At 38.8% G+C, this 14,037-nt stretch overlaps 2 protein-coding genes across 2 annotated transcripts; both read right to left on the bottom strand.

Annotated features, from left to right (window-relative positions):
- Window positions 1-1,312: 1,312 nt before the first annotated feature.
- Window positions 1,313-10,547, bottom strand: LOC106943345 (excitatory amino acid transporter 3-like; the record flags this gene model as incomplete). Its single annotated transcript, XM_015026652.1, has 4 exons — window positions 10,405-10,547; window positions 1,769-1,909; window positions 1,530-1,622; window positions 1,313-1,424 (listed from the first exon to the last, which is right to left on the bottom strand). Coding segments are annotated over exons 1-4 (395 nt in total), but the record flags the coding sequence as incomplete, so codon positions are not given.
- A 1,178-nt stretch (window positions 10,548-11,725) lies between these two features.
- LOC106943344 (excitatory amino acid transporter 3-like) lies at window positions 11,726-13,567 on the bottom strand. The gene is made up of 3 exons (XM_015026650.1): window positions 13,379-13,567; window positions 12,906-13,010; window positions 11,726-12,108 (listed from the first exon to the last, which is right to left on the bottom strand). The coding sequence occupies exons 1-3, from the start codon at window positions 13,528-13,530 to the stop codon at window positions 11,955-11,957; spliced, it is 411 nt and encodes a 136-aa protein (XP_014882136.1). The 5' UTR covers window positions 13,531-13,567; the 3' UTR covers window positions 11,726-11,954.
- Between the last annotated feature and the right edge of the window lie 470 nt (window positions 13,568-14,037).

Here is a 14,037-nt window from a genome sequence, read left to right as displayed (position 1 = left end):
CTTTTTTTTATTTTTTATAAAAATCTGTGGGGGGGAAAAACAGTCAACAAGCATCCTCATTCAAACACATTCACTTAAATTTTCACTTTATGGTACATGTTCACATTATTTATTGACTGTATATCAAATATATTTTAAATGTAACTGAAGATATGACATAATACAATATAGAATATTCAATAAAATACGAAGACTTAAATCTTGTATAGACTACTAGGTCATCAAATCACTACGTTGCCTGTAGGAATGTTTAATGTCCAGCAGGTGTCAGTATTGAGTGACACAGTATCGACACAGAATCGACACGGTTTTGTCGATTCTGTGTCGAAACGATACATGACGCCTCATCTACCCATCACTCACTAAGTGGATGTTTTAATGAAGAAAATCAACCAACAAAAAATCCAAAATCCAAGGATAGAAGAAAATCCAAAAACAAAACAAACTGGAAACACAAGGGAACAACAGGTAATCCAGGGAGGGAAACATGGGTAGTGACGATCAGGGTGACAAGACAGACTAGCGAGTTGTGACAGAGGAGTTTAAATACTGGGAGGTAGTAAGTGGAACAATGGACCTAACAAGATGAGATAACTGGTTGCAGGTGTGAATAGTTTTCACAGGAGCTAGCTGATGGGAGGGGAGAAGATGACACGAGGAAGCTAAGGAGTTAAACTGGGGAAAAAACAGAGGAAACACCAGGGACCTGAAAATATCTCTAAAACGAAAGAAAACACTAATACCAAAGAAAACCTGATAAACTAGAAGACAAAAAGACAGGAGGGACAAACATAAACAGAAAGAAGGCTGATCTAACAATAAGAACTAGGGGACAGAGAGCTATAGAAACTAGAAGATCTGAGCAAAGAGATAGCCTAACTAGAATTACTAAAGAAAGACTAAAAAACCATAAAGTGACAAAATAAGATCTAGAAACACTACAGAGGGAACTATAATGATTAAATACAAATAAACTAAAATCACTAAAGAAGCTTGACGTAGACTCAGAGATACAAGAAAAACAGAACCTAAGAAAAAAATATACCTAACTAGAAACACTATGAAGGGATGATAAGGAAAACAACAAGGCAATTGTAATCACACTAAATAACCTCAAATAATAAATGTGAAATGACCGTGAAGGGCTAACCTAAAATGAACTAAAACATAATGATAAATAAGATCAAAACCAAACCCAAAAATCCAGAGTCCTGACAGATAGTTTAACTGATGGTAATCAAAGATGATAAAATATCTATTTGATCTTTTCTGTACTGGAACACATTACAGGAAATCATGAATTTTGTCTCACCTTATAAGATCCTGCAAGATCACATGCAAGACAAAGGTTGACACACCCCCTTCGTCATTGCGTAAGTCATGTTCTAACACACCAGGCTTGATTGTGAGAGCCAGAAACATTCCTGCAACACAAAGTATCAGGCAGGATGTCAAAAGCAATAACACAGAACAAACAATAGCGGTCTTCATAAATCTATCTTAAAATCTGCTACCCATGATAAATTTACCGAGAATTACGGCTATTGAGGTAGAGCCACAGACGAAGGTCCCTGTGATGATAGCTGTTTTCCTGGACACTCTGGTGTTTAATCCAGTTACTCCTGAGAAAAGAGAGCATATAATCGCATGTTTTAATCAACATATATACAAAAATATCCTCAAAAAGATGAGTGAGCATCTTTTCAATCTATCTCTATAACAATTATAAGTTAAATATATCAAGTATCTGAATTCATATTTAGTTTGCCTGCAACCACGCTTGTCACAATGAGGGATACAGCAAACATCTTAAGCATGTTGATAAGCATTTCCCCTGGTACTTTGATCCACTCTTTCAATTCTTCAGTTACAAGAGTTGTAGCCCTCAGCAGAAACCCAATGCCAAACCCTGTAGGGCAAAAAAACAAACAAAAAAACAACAAAAAACATTCATACAAAATAGATATGAAAAAAAAACAAACTTCATCATGTAATAACCTTAAGAAGTAAATGGGAGTCCTTCATAAAAATAGTAAATGATACATTTTGCAGACATATTTTCTATATTTTTTCAGTTTGTCTATAGGCAACATTGCACCCTAATGCTGAATATTCAAAAGTTATATGTGTTGTAATAATTTGTTAAATATTGTGTTTTCACTGTAAAAACAAACATCTACAAACCATCCATCAGTTTGTGAACTGAGCTACTGAAATAAAAATAAATTTTCAGTAATCTCCTTATTTACTGAGCTTCACTTTAATGCATCCAAGATCACATGTAAATTTCAAATTTTAACATTTTACATCTATGTTAACGAACCACACAATAAAACTAACCACAGAGTAACAAAATGCCATGTTGCCATGGTGATACAATGGTTCACGATGAAATGACTGCAGAACAACTCCCCCTACAATCTTTTGTTTAATACTGCTATTTCATAAATGGAAATGCTGGGGACAATATAAACAGCTTCCACAATCATGATATAAAACAGATTAAAAGATGAAAGGATCAACAAACTCCCATAACAATAAGTATATATTTTTTAAAACTTCACACCTCCCTGGTTCCCTCTCCTTGGGCTGCCATCTTATCGTGGTGGAGGGGTTTGAGTGTCCAATGATCCTAGGAGCTATGCTGTCTTGGGCTTTCTGCCCATGGTTGTGTCACCCAAGGCAGACAGGTCCTAGGTGAGGGACCAGACAAAGTGCAGCCTGAAGACCCTTTTGATGGACGAGAACTTTGGATTTGGCGTTCCCTCTCTGGGGAGCCACTCTGAAGCCAGGCCTGGAGATGGGGCACGATGGCGAGCGACTGGTGGCCGGGCTTCTACCCATGGAGCCCAGCCGGGCTCAGCCCGAAGAGGAGACATGGGACCCCCTCCCATGGGCCCACCACCTGTGAGAGGGCCCAAAGGGATTGGGTGCAATGTGGGATGGGTGGTGGCCGAGGGAGGGGACCCTGGCGGTCCAATCCTCAGTTGCAGAAGCTGGCTCTTGGGTCGTGGAATGTCACCTCTCTGGTGGGAACTAGTGTGTGAGGCGGAGAGGTTCTGGCTAGAAATAGTTGGTCTCACCTCAAAGCATGGCTCTGGTTCTGGAACCAGTCTCCTTGAGAAGGCCTGGACATTCATTCCACTCTGGAGTTGCCCAAAGTGAGAGGCGCCAGGTTTACCCCAGTGAACGAGAATACTGCAAGTTACCCCTCAATGGAATATATAGTAGTCAGTCCCAGTGACCGTTTCATTCAAGGTCTAGCCAATGTGCTTCCTGAGTAAAAATCAAACGACAAACGCGGCCCAAAGCGCCCCCCCCCTTCCCACCCCGCTCAACAGTTTCAGGCAACACAAGTGATACACGTGAGGGGCCCGGTCATTGGCCCCGCCACCCGGCCCGACGCTGACTTGTTCCGCTAGTACGGACCACTGACAGTCTCATACCTTATTTGGAAACGGGACCATTGCAATCCGGAAGTGAAGGGGGCGCTATTTCCTATACTTTCGTTTTTATTTTCTTTTGAAATCTGGGATATATTTTCACCTTTAGGAAGGAGTTTCAATCTCAGAGTGTATTTGAACTTCTTTCTTTTATCCTTTTATTTACTTTAGCGCAGCTCACAGTTTTTAGCAAATTCTGTAGCTTTCGGTTTACTTCTAAATCTGCTCCTTAGTCGCATCTTTTCGGGCTTGCTACTGCCTCTAGTGGCGTGAGGGTGGTAACACAACTTATATACTTGCATTACTAAACCAGAATACCGCAACGTATTTATTATTTTATATTAATTTGGCATGACTGGAACAGTAAAAAATAAATTATCTTATAAAACAACATATTTTTTTCATTTTCCTAAGGATGTAGAGCTAATTAAATGACAATATTTTTATGCATTATAAACAATATCTATATATCTCCATCAATTATAGAAGGAACAAAAGACAAAAGGAGACATGAAAAACAACATGATCAACTATAATAAAAATACCATTCACAGTGAATACATAAGAAATTTAATTGAGCAAAAGTCAATAACAAACTAATGAATTAGGTACAGAAGAATAATAACCCAGGTTGTTACAACCAGGGCTGTTAAACAGATATTAGCAAAAAATATTTTGTTTTTACAGTGCCATGTATATTATTGAGAAACTTTTTGTTGGTAGAGTCTTATATATAGGAAAAAAATAAGATGAAATTAATCAATCAGCGAGGACATTTTCCTTTGACTCTAAATCGATAAATCATATTCATGAATCACATTATTACACGGCCCATCTGTGGCGACGATACAAAAAAAGTAGTCTGCAGAAACTTTATGTGGTATACAATGATGGCATGAGGCTTCTACTCAAAGTGCCTAGATGGAGTAGTGCTAGCCATATGTTTGTACATAATGCTGTTTCCACATGTGCAGCTGTGCTCAGGAATCTTATGTATAAATGCATGTGTAGATTATCGGTGTCATGCAATAATATAATTGCAATTTTAGTAAATCCTGCTTTTAGTACAGTGAGACTCTTGTCAAGATTATAGAATCATTGGCGTCATCATTTATTTGTGACTCGGTGAATAATACGTCATGTTTATTTTTAATTTTCTCTTGTTTTTACCTTTTTACCTTTTTTGTGTCTGGAATAAAGATTTAATTAATTGATTGATTATCAACAATTTGTGAACAGAGCAAAACACTTAGCATGCTATAGGTAAATGTTATTTAGTTTTGTAAAGAATAATTATTGCAATGTCAATAAATGACATCTAATAGATGTTCCTAGTTACCAGAGGGACACAGTAACACCTTCATGAGCTCAAAGGTTCAAACTGATGAATAATGAGAATGGACGTTCTCTGCTAAAATATTTCTTGCCATCTTTCATGTTCTTTCAGCAAACAGTTCAGACAGAGTTGTTTTAGGTTTTACCACTATTTACCTGCTGTTATTCCTGCCATTGAAAGTATTCTTAAAAGATTCTGTTAGTCTGCAGCTCATGTGACCAAATCAGCCAAGGAGATAAAATGTTAAAACTTGAGTTAAAATGTTGTTTCAACTTGAATTGAGTTAAAACTCAAGTTAGAATGTTTAGTTTTAACATTTAACTCAACAACCTCTACCTAACTAGAGGTTGTACACAACCTCAAGCTGGGTAACCCTAAGGTCTTCATAAAAAGTAGAGTGTCTGAGAATAGTTCTTAAAAATATAGTCAGTGTTTTCAGCAAAGTTGAGCTGACTGTCCAGGAACGACTCGAGGTATTTAAAATTTGCCACAGTTTCAACAGGTTGGCCATTAAGTGAAACTGGAATCACTTTCAGTTCTTGTTTATCTCATTTAATTAGCTCTACTTCCATAAGAAAATGAAAAAATATGTTGTTTTGTGAGGAAATTTGTCTTTTACGGTGCCAGTAATGCCAGAATTAATAGTAAATAATAAAGACTTTGTGGTATTCTGATTTAGTAATGTAATTATATTGGTTGTGTTACCACCCCCACGCCACTAGAGGCAGCGATGGACCCCGAAAAGATGCGACTAAGGAGCAGATTTAGAAGTACACCGAAAGCTACAGAATTTGCTAAAAACTGTGAGCTACCGTGAAGTAAATAAAAGAGAGAAGTTCAAATACATTCTGAGAGTGAAACTCCTTCCTAAAGGTGAAAACATATCACAGATTTCAAAAGAAAATAAAAACGGAGGTATAGGAAATAGCGCGCCCTTCACTTCCAGATTGCAATGGTCCCATTTCCAAATAAGGTATGAGACTGACAGTGGTCCGTCCCCGCCCCTTTCTGTTTGCTGCAGCGTGGTCGTTCTCCTTAGAGGTAGGGTGAGGAGCTCGGTCATCCGGCAGGGATTCAGAGTAGAGTTGCTGTTCCTTCACATCGAGAGGAGTCAGTTGAGGGGGCTTGGGCATATGGTTAAGATGCCTCCTGGACGCCTCCCTGCTGAGGTTTTCCGGGCACGTCCCACCGGAAGGAGGCCCTGGGGAAGACCCAGGACACGCTGGAGGGACTATGTTTCTCGGCTGGCCTGGGAACGCCTTGGGATCCTGTGGCTGGAACAAGTAGCAGGGGAGAGGGAAGTCTCGTCCTCCCATCTTAAGCTGCTACCCCTGTGACCCGACCCCTGGTCCTCTTGTCACTTCTCTGTTACTTTCTCGTTCCATTTGTGTTCACTTCGTGTCTCCTTGCTGGATTCCTTCCATTGGATGTTTGGTTTGTGTTTCTGCGCTAGCTTCCGCTGGGATGATACCAGAGGACAGAGAGGAATGGATGATGTTAGTAATGATAGGAAGCAGAGAATTGAGACAGGGTTTGACGAGAACTGTAGGAAAAAGTTTGGACTGGCTGGAAGACGGTTTACACTGGCAAAAAGCGTCAGCAATGTCAGCAGCGGAGGGGACAGAAGTTCAACAGTCATGCATGAAGAAGAGATGGGGCCAAGGTTATTGTTTATAGAAAGAACCTGGAACAAAGTTCAGGAGTGTACCAAGGTGCACTGGCTGGGTTTTCAAGGGATTGAGGAAATCAAGGATATTGGTGAGGCCATTATTACGGATGCAAAGAAGGTCATCTGGGTCAGAAGTATGAACAATGGTGAAATGGTCAGCAATGTGTGATAAAACAAAAATTTTTAATATAACAGAAAGAGTGGGGCCATAAAAGTTTGGAGGAAGAGCAATGGAGTTTAACATTAAAAGAGAGCAGCAAATAATCAGTAAAAGGAAGATCATCAGGAGAAGTTCAGAGGAGTAAATCCAGACAGAGCAGCTTAAAAGGTCCAGTGTGTGTCCTTGGATGTGGATCCAAGGACACACACTGGAGGAGGAGAGATCAGCATCATCAACGTGAACGATAAAATCCGTATGACATTCGGTGAGAGGGCTTAGAGATGGACAATCAGAGCAGCAAAGTCTTTCTTAAAAGAGGTAGACAGCCCAAAGGAGAGGAAGGCAGGCATATGTCACAGTGAGACCTTCCGGTTCTCGCAGTGGGTCATTGCCAGACCCCTCCACAGCTCGAGTCTCAGCACTTGGTGACGTAAACAAACCTTGTCGTGACGAAGTCACTGAGGCGAAAGAATTCACTCGGCTGCTGCCAAGTTTCTGTCTCACAGTCACGATGAAAAATGTCCAATAGATCAAATGATGTAAGGATTGCTGGTGTTGGTGCACCAATAAATCGGTCCTGATTTCCTCAATATTGAGAGATCAATGATGGGCCTATATGACAGAGTGAAGCTGATTTTATCCTCTGAGCTAATCCACCAGGAGACAGGGCAGCCCCCCCCCCCCCCCCTCCCCGTCGACAAGAATTCTTTAAGGTTTCTTTCTCCAAAAACTCAGACCGGCCCTCGACCAGAGAAAGGAACAGCTATGTGGCCCTCGCAGGAAAAAGATTGGGGACCCCTGGATTAAGTCCTTGCAGCTGTTCAGTTGACATGCAGGATCTTTTAGACCAGTGTTTCTCAACCCTGGTCCTCACTGCCCCCTGTCCTGCATGTTTTAGGTATTTCCCTTCTGCCACACACATGAATTGTATCTCTGGGTGATTAACAGGCTTCTGCAGTACTTGATGGTCATGCAATCATTTGAATCAGCTGTTCTGGAATAGAGGCACATCTAAAACATGCAGAGCAGGGGGGCGGTGAGGACCAGGTTTGAGAAACACTGTTTTAGACAGAGTTAAGAAACTGATACTCTGAATGGAGAATATGAGGGAGGTTTGAAATTATTTTCTGAGCCCGTGTGATTATAGTTTAATTGAAAATGTTCTGAAGTGAAGCATACTGCTTGACCCCCAGTAGCAGCAGTTCATAGCGGTTTACAAAACAGAATAAAATATATTTTATTGATCCCCAAGGGGAAATTGCTTTATGTGAGACAAGTGGGGTTAGCCTTCATTTAGACAGAGGTTCCAAATCCAGGCAGAAATGCTGAACCTAATGATGCAGCTCAGTGATTCTTGAGTATAGGGACAAAACAGGTCTTATGGATAAAGCACAAAATTTGAATAAAACATCCATCCATCCATTTTCTTTACACCCTTGTCCGTCAGTGGGGTCAGGAGGGTTGCTGGTGCCTATCTCCAGCTAACGTTCCGGGCGAAAGGCGGGGTACAACCTGGACAGGTCGCCAGTCTGTCGCAGGGCAACACAGAGACACACAAATTCATACCTAGGGACAATTTGGAGAGGCCAATGTTTTTGGACTGTGGGAGGAAACTGGAGTACCCGGAGAAAACCCACGCATGCACAGGGAGAACATGCAGAAAGACCAGTGCTGGGAATCAAACCCAGAACCTTCTTGCTGCAAGGCAACAGCTCTACCAACTGCACCACTGTGCAGCCTGAATAAAATATACACAAAATATATATTTTTTCAAATATCTGACTGAACTAACCTGGGTCATGTGAGCACAACAATGTATATTTTCCTTGTGTTTGCTGAATATTTTTTTTTATTTTAAACATTGTAGTTGGTGGATGATGCCTGTAAAAGCCCAGGAACTCAACACATTATAATAGTTTAAAACAATTAAAGAAATACTAAAATTATATATTATGACAATTAAGTATAAGTAGTCATATAAATAATTATAAAAGTATCAATAAAAATTGAATTAAAAATCATTTTTATATATTTTCCAACTCCACTGAAATTTGTCCCTAGTTTTTGTCAACACCGTCAGACATAAAAAGAATGTAAAAAAAAAAAAATCAGGCATTATTGGGGGGCACCAGAACTTCTGAGGACCCCATAACCTCTTCCTTTCTCTTCCTTTGCTAAGAGGGCTAATTAGCTCTGGTTAGCTTATGTTATTCTTTAGATTTTCTTCTGTTTTATTCCTAAATTGTTCGTCATAACCATGATGTGCCAACTCCAACTGATAATTTACAAAACGTTGATGAAATTTAAAAGCTTAATTTTGGTAAACTGGAAAGATTTCATGGACCTGATGATCTACAATATTACCTCCTTCAGAATATCATTTAAATTGAGGTAGTTTGGCTTTTTGTCAACTCTGTCAGATGTCAACTCCATCAGAGTTTTTAAGACTCTGTGAAATTGTTGTCAAATCTCACTTAAATATGCAATTAATTCATTTTAATGTGTTTTACATAAATTGCATTACTTCATATGTATCAAGTATTTCTTTTTACTCACTAGTTTGTCACCACCTTAAGTTCTGTGTCAACTCCGTCAGATGGTCTTTTTGTTTTAAATATTTCTTTTGTTTCTTGAGAAGCATTTGTCTAAGACTGAGTAAAAATATCACTCATAGGGTATAATAAAAATTATTTTATATTTATTTTTTGTCAGATGGTGATGACAAAGACCTGGGTCAGGTCGATTGAAAATGTAATTTTTAAAAAAATGTTGCAAATGGGAGCCTGCACCTCAGCGTCTTTACATTTCAAAAACATTGTCATATTTGCATACATAAGGTTGAGAAATAATTTTAAAAAAAGGGAAAATTTAAACCCATTTTGTCCCCATTCTCGAGAATCACTGAGTTAATGGTGCTTTCTCTATTTCAGTATGTTGAAAGAGCAACATCATTTTTTGACTGACACAAGAGGCCCTCAACCTGCACAGAAAGTGTAGTTGCTACAGGACCCTGTTACTGACTGAGTCAACCTGAGCAGTCCACGAGAGTTTGTTGTCAATTTGTATTCTAAAGAATAGATCAAAAATAGGTTTGTCATGATTTCTCTAGTTGAGAAGAATGCCACCACTCACACAGCTGGTAGAGGTGAGGAAACGCAGCGTTTTTAGTACTTCAAGTGGGATTTCAAACAGACACCTGTTACTAGAACAGGTAGCTCTAGTAACCCAAATAACCGTAAGCATCGACAAGAAACCCACAACTCAGGATAAAGAAATGAAAGACTAAATACCTACGCAGCATAATCAGAAAACGAGGCACAGCTGTTACCATCAAGAAGACAACGGTGGAATCAATTAAGCAGTAAATGGGAAAACACAACACACAAGAGAGCTAAAAGTAACACAAAATCCAAATCTCCACAAGGCTCCTGTGATATTTGGATGTTAAGGATCAGAAAATGTTCCTCACAACACTGAAGACAGTTTTTAATCTGCTGTCGGTGGTTAAATGTGATGTGTCTGAAATGAGGCAGAGAATAGCTGTGTCATCAGAAAATTTGACATGAAGTGGTTTGGTGTAGTGTATTAAGCTGCATTTCAATAGCATTAAGAGAAAATACTTTTAAAAAATTAAACATTTCATCTGTGTATTAAAACTCACATTTAGATAAAACTCCGCTTAAGCACATCTGTTTAACCGCTAACCACTATCTCATCAAGCAGAATTACACTACAAAGATAAATCAATAAAATAAAAAAAATAAAAATCACCAGTAGAAAAGAAGTAAATACTTACCCAAGGCAACTCCAAGTAAGCAAAATACCTGAAGTAGGTTTTCTCTCATTGTATTTGTGTTTCTGTGGTCCAGTCAGATGGACCAGTTACTCCCAGCTGTTCAAGACATTTGACCCACTTTTCAAAAAATGCCCTGCAAAGCATTTTCAGTCTCTACGGATACCTTGGTAAAATAAATAACTACTTCAAATTCAAAAATACTTCATTAATATGTTGTTACTCATATTAATTCAAGTTCTTCAAAGAGTTATTGTAGATGGTGATGGCTGTTGGCAGGAAAGACCTCTTGTAGCGATCTGGGAAGATATTTGTAGCTTTCTGTATTATAGAGCTTGTAATAATGTGAACATGAAATATTTTAAGAAGTATATAATGTGTTTTACAGTAATTTGATGTGCTAACAATCATGTTTCCGTTGAGTTGATTTGTTAATTTCTTAGTTCACAGAAATATTTTTATGCCTGGTTTCCCTAGAGACATGGATTTTGGTTCAGATAATGAAAACAATGTTATTTATTTTTTAAATTAAAAAGCAAAAGCATTTCTAATAATATTACCACAAGAAAGACTCCCTACTCAACTTCTCACGGCCAGCTAAGAAATGTTGTTACATCAACTAACTTACTCCCTCTTTGGTTACCCAGCAACAACCTGTTTAGTAATTTGCCCAGCAGTAGTTTAAGGATTCACCACTTTGCCTTTTAACTGCTTAAAAATAAACAGTGTGAAGTGAAAACTCTGCATAAGTCACGCCACCAGTTTGGCAGTATTTCAGATAAATAAAACAAAAGATTAACAATAATTATGGACATCGACTGATATGAAATGCTTTTATCACAAAATGATTTCATGCAATGTTCATAAGGTCATTCATAGAAATAACTTTTTTACAGTTATTTTTTTCAGTCTGAAGCAGTAAACCTGGTTATGCAACATACAGAACCTTATTGATTTACAAAGTATTGTTGTACCAATCAATCAGTCAAACTTTGTATACAGAGTACGTGTCATACACTCAAGTGCAATACAAAATTACTGTTGTAATTACATTTAATCACTTGGAGACACACAGTGAAATGATCCATATGATCAAATCAAGTAAACAGACAAAACAAACCTCAAAAAACAAGGTTGGTCTGGAAGTGGGAGAAAATCGATTATAGAAGATGAGAAACTGTGGCAGTTCATGTTGATTAGTGAGGAAACACTGGACAAATATTTCTATTGTCGAAGGAGAAAGATAAAAAAAAAATAAAAATAATAATACATAACATGCAAAAGGAAAAATAACGGAAATAAAATGTATAATAGAATAGATGAATTATATTCACATAACAATACTTTTATTATGTAGATATTAACAACTTACACATCAATAAAATATTATTACACAAATCAATAATTTAAAAGTTTCAAAAACTAAAATAAATAAGAAACTAAATACAGATAAATAAAATGATATAGCCCCATTCTACCGATAATAAATATCGGCAAACAAGGAAAAGATCAGCTCCGACACCCCAGGATGGTGACATCCCTGTCCAGAGGTTTCAGCTTGTTGGTGTTTCTATGCTGAGAAGATCCCATCTTCGGGGTGAATTGGATTCTGAGGCGGAGGAGGAAACGGAGGGAATGAACTCTTCATCAGAGTCCAAAAAGGATAAGTCCAGCTCGATCTCCTTGATGGAACGAATCCTATCATCGCTAACAGGTAAAATGGAAAACATGGTCAATAAAGTTCAAGACAAGAAGTGACTAAAATACCCCTTGTTTTACCACTTAGTGTAAATGACTTGTAACAATCTACATTCAAGATTTCTTTTCCTTAGTTCTTCCGTGCAAAATGCAATAATACATGTTCTGGACACTGGTTTGTGTACTGGTGCTCAATCATGTGCTAACAGGAAGAAGCCATTTTCCAACTGTTCCCACAGGGTTGGGATCTTGAAATGGTAAAAAAAAATGATGTGGTTCGCTGCCAGGACCACTAGTCTGACATCATGCTCATGTCCAGAGAGTGAAGTGATATAGAAACCAGCTGGGGCTGTGCAAGGCTGGAGCAGAAGAGAACTGCTGACAGGTTTCACAGAGAGCAAAGAAGCAGTTCAGCTCCTCTACCATTGGTGCACTCAGGACCATGAGAGAGAGATGTGCTGAGAATGTCAGCCTGACATTGCCGTCAGGTGACAGGTACACAGCCTATACAGCCACAACCGTTAGCTCTCTCAGCAGAAAAAGCAACCGGCATAAAACAGATATGCACCCAGCATCTGGGGATCAGTGTTTGATTGTAATTGTTCCGTTGTCACAGCACTTTTCATGCACATATTTATAGAGATCAACCCTTCTGCTTTTTCCTGAATCTGGAGTCCTGTCACAGCAGAAAAAAGTGCAACCTGCTCGTTGCTTACTAACATCGTATCATCCCGGGTGAAACTAGGTTACTTTTGGCAACATTGTGTCTTTGCACATGAACACATCATTTTAATGATTTCATTTACCTTGGTATTTTGTCCAGGCTTATTAGGTCGTCATGCCACATATGGTTGGTGATAACAACACCAAAGACATTTACCAGCACATTCACCACGGTGATGAAATGGTCTCTGAAGGGCACAGAAGAGAACAAACATGCTGTCAGACTCTACTATGTTTTTCTTGAAGGTTTTCTTTGCCTCAGTCTACAACAACCAGATGCACCAGGTCTTCTACAGTTCAGACTGATGTTGACATCATTCTCCAAATGTAGATTTATCAATCATTACTACACAAGCTCTCCTCAGGCTTTCTCCACTGGTAGGTGATCCTAGACATTAGTTTATTATGCAAGTTAAAAATCATGCCCTTTTTAAGAATAATTTCAAGCTGTCTGATAGCAGAGCAGTATAACTCCATCCAAAGTGACTCCACAGTTTGATGGTGAAAGTACTCTTTAAACACAAGTAGCAGGCTTTGAGAATCAAGTTGAACCTACAGAATCCACTCCACCCCAACCAGAATGGCAGCATCCTCTGCAGGCAGTCCCACAGCTGTCAGAATCAGGATCGTGGTCACAGCTCCTGTTTGTGGGATCCCTGCACTTCCAAAGGTGATAATGGCACTAGACAAGCTGCAAACCAAGCACATTCTCAATTAGCATCTCTGTCCCAGCAACAGAAATGCTACAATCTGCAATTGTATCAATCCTGTCCTATTGCTCAGTTAGTTCAGTTCAAAATTTACAGTGAAAATATAAATATCCTGAAACACCTCCAGATTAATGTTTTAGAATCAATAGAGTGCCTAGTCTTTGACGTGCTGCCTGAACCTTTGCCCACTGCTTCTTCCCCTGGCTCTAACCCTCAATGTAGCCACCACTCTGCTCAATTCAGTTTAATGTTTGTGATTCTACTGTATCAGCTGCTAACCTGGACTCTGGTTTTACAGGTTGGTTCTTTGTTAATTTGATTTTCTGAACCAGATACAGCGATACATAGCAGATCAATAAGCTGCTGAAGCATCAGATACTGATGAGCATAAATCAGAGGTTATGCTAGACTTGTTCATTGTCATCTCTACTGATGGTCTCATTCAGGTTAAGTAATATTGAACAAGCTGAACATAGAACACAAGAAGCATATATATATATATATA

Source organism: Poecilia latipinna, unplaced genomic scaffold (assembly GCF_001443285.1).
Source record: "Poecilia latipinna isolate Pla-1442-1.1 unplaced genomic scaffold, P_latipinna-1.0 Scaffold5175, whole genome shotgun sequence".
Taxonomy (NCBI): Eukaryota; Metazoa; Chordata; class Actinopteri; order Cyprinodontiformes; family Poeciliidae; genus Poecilia; species Poecilia latipinna.
This window is presented reverse-complemented; position numbering and strand designations above follow the sequence as displayed.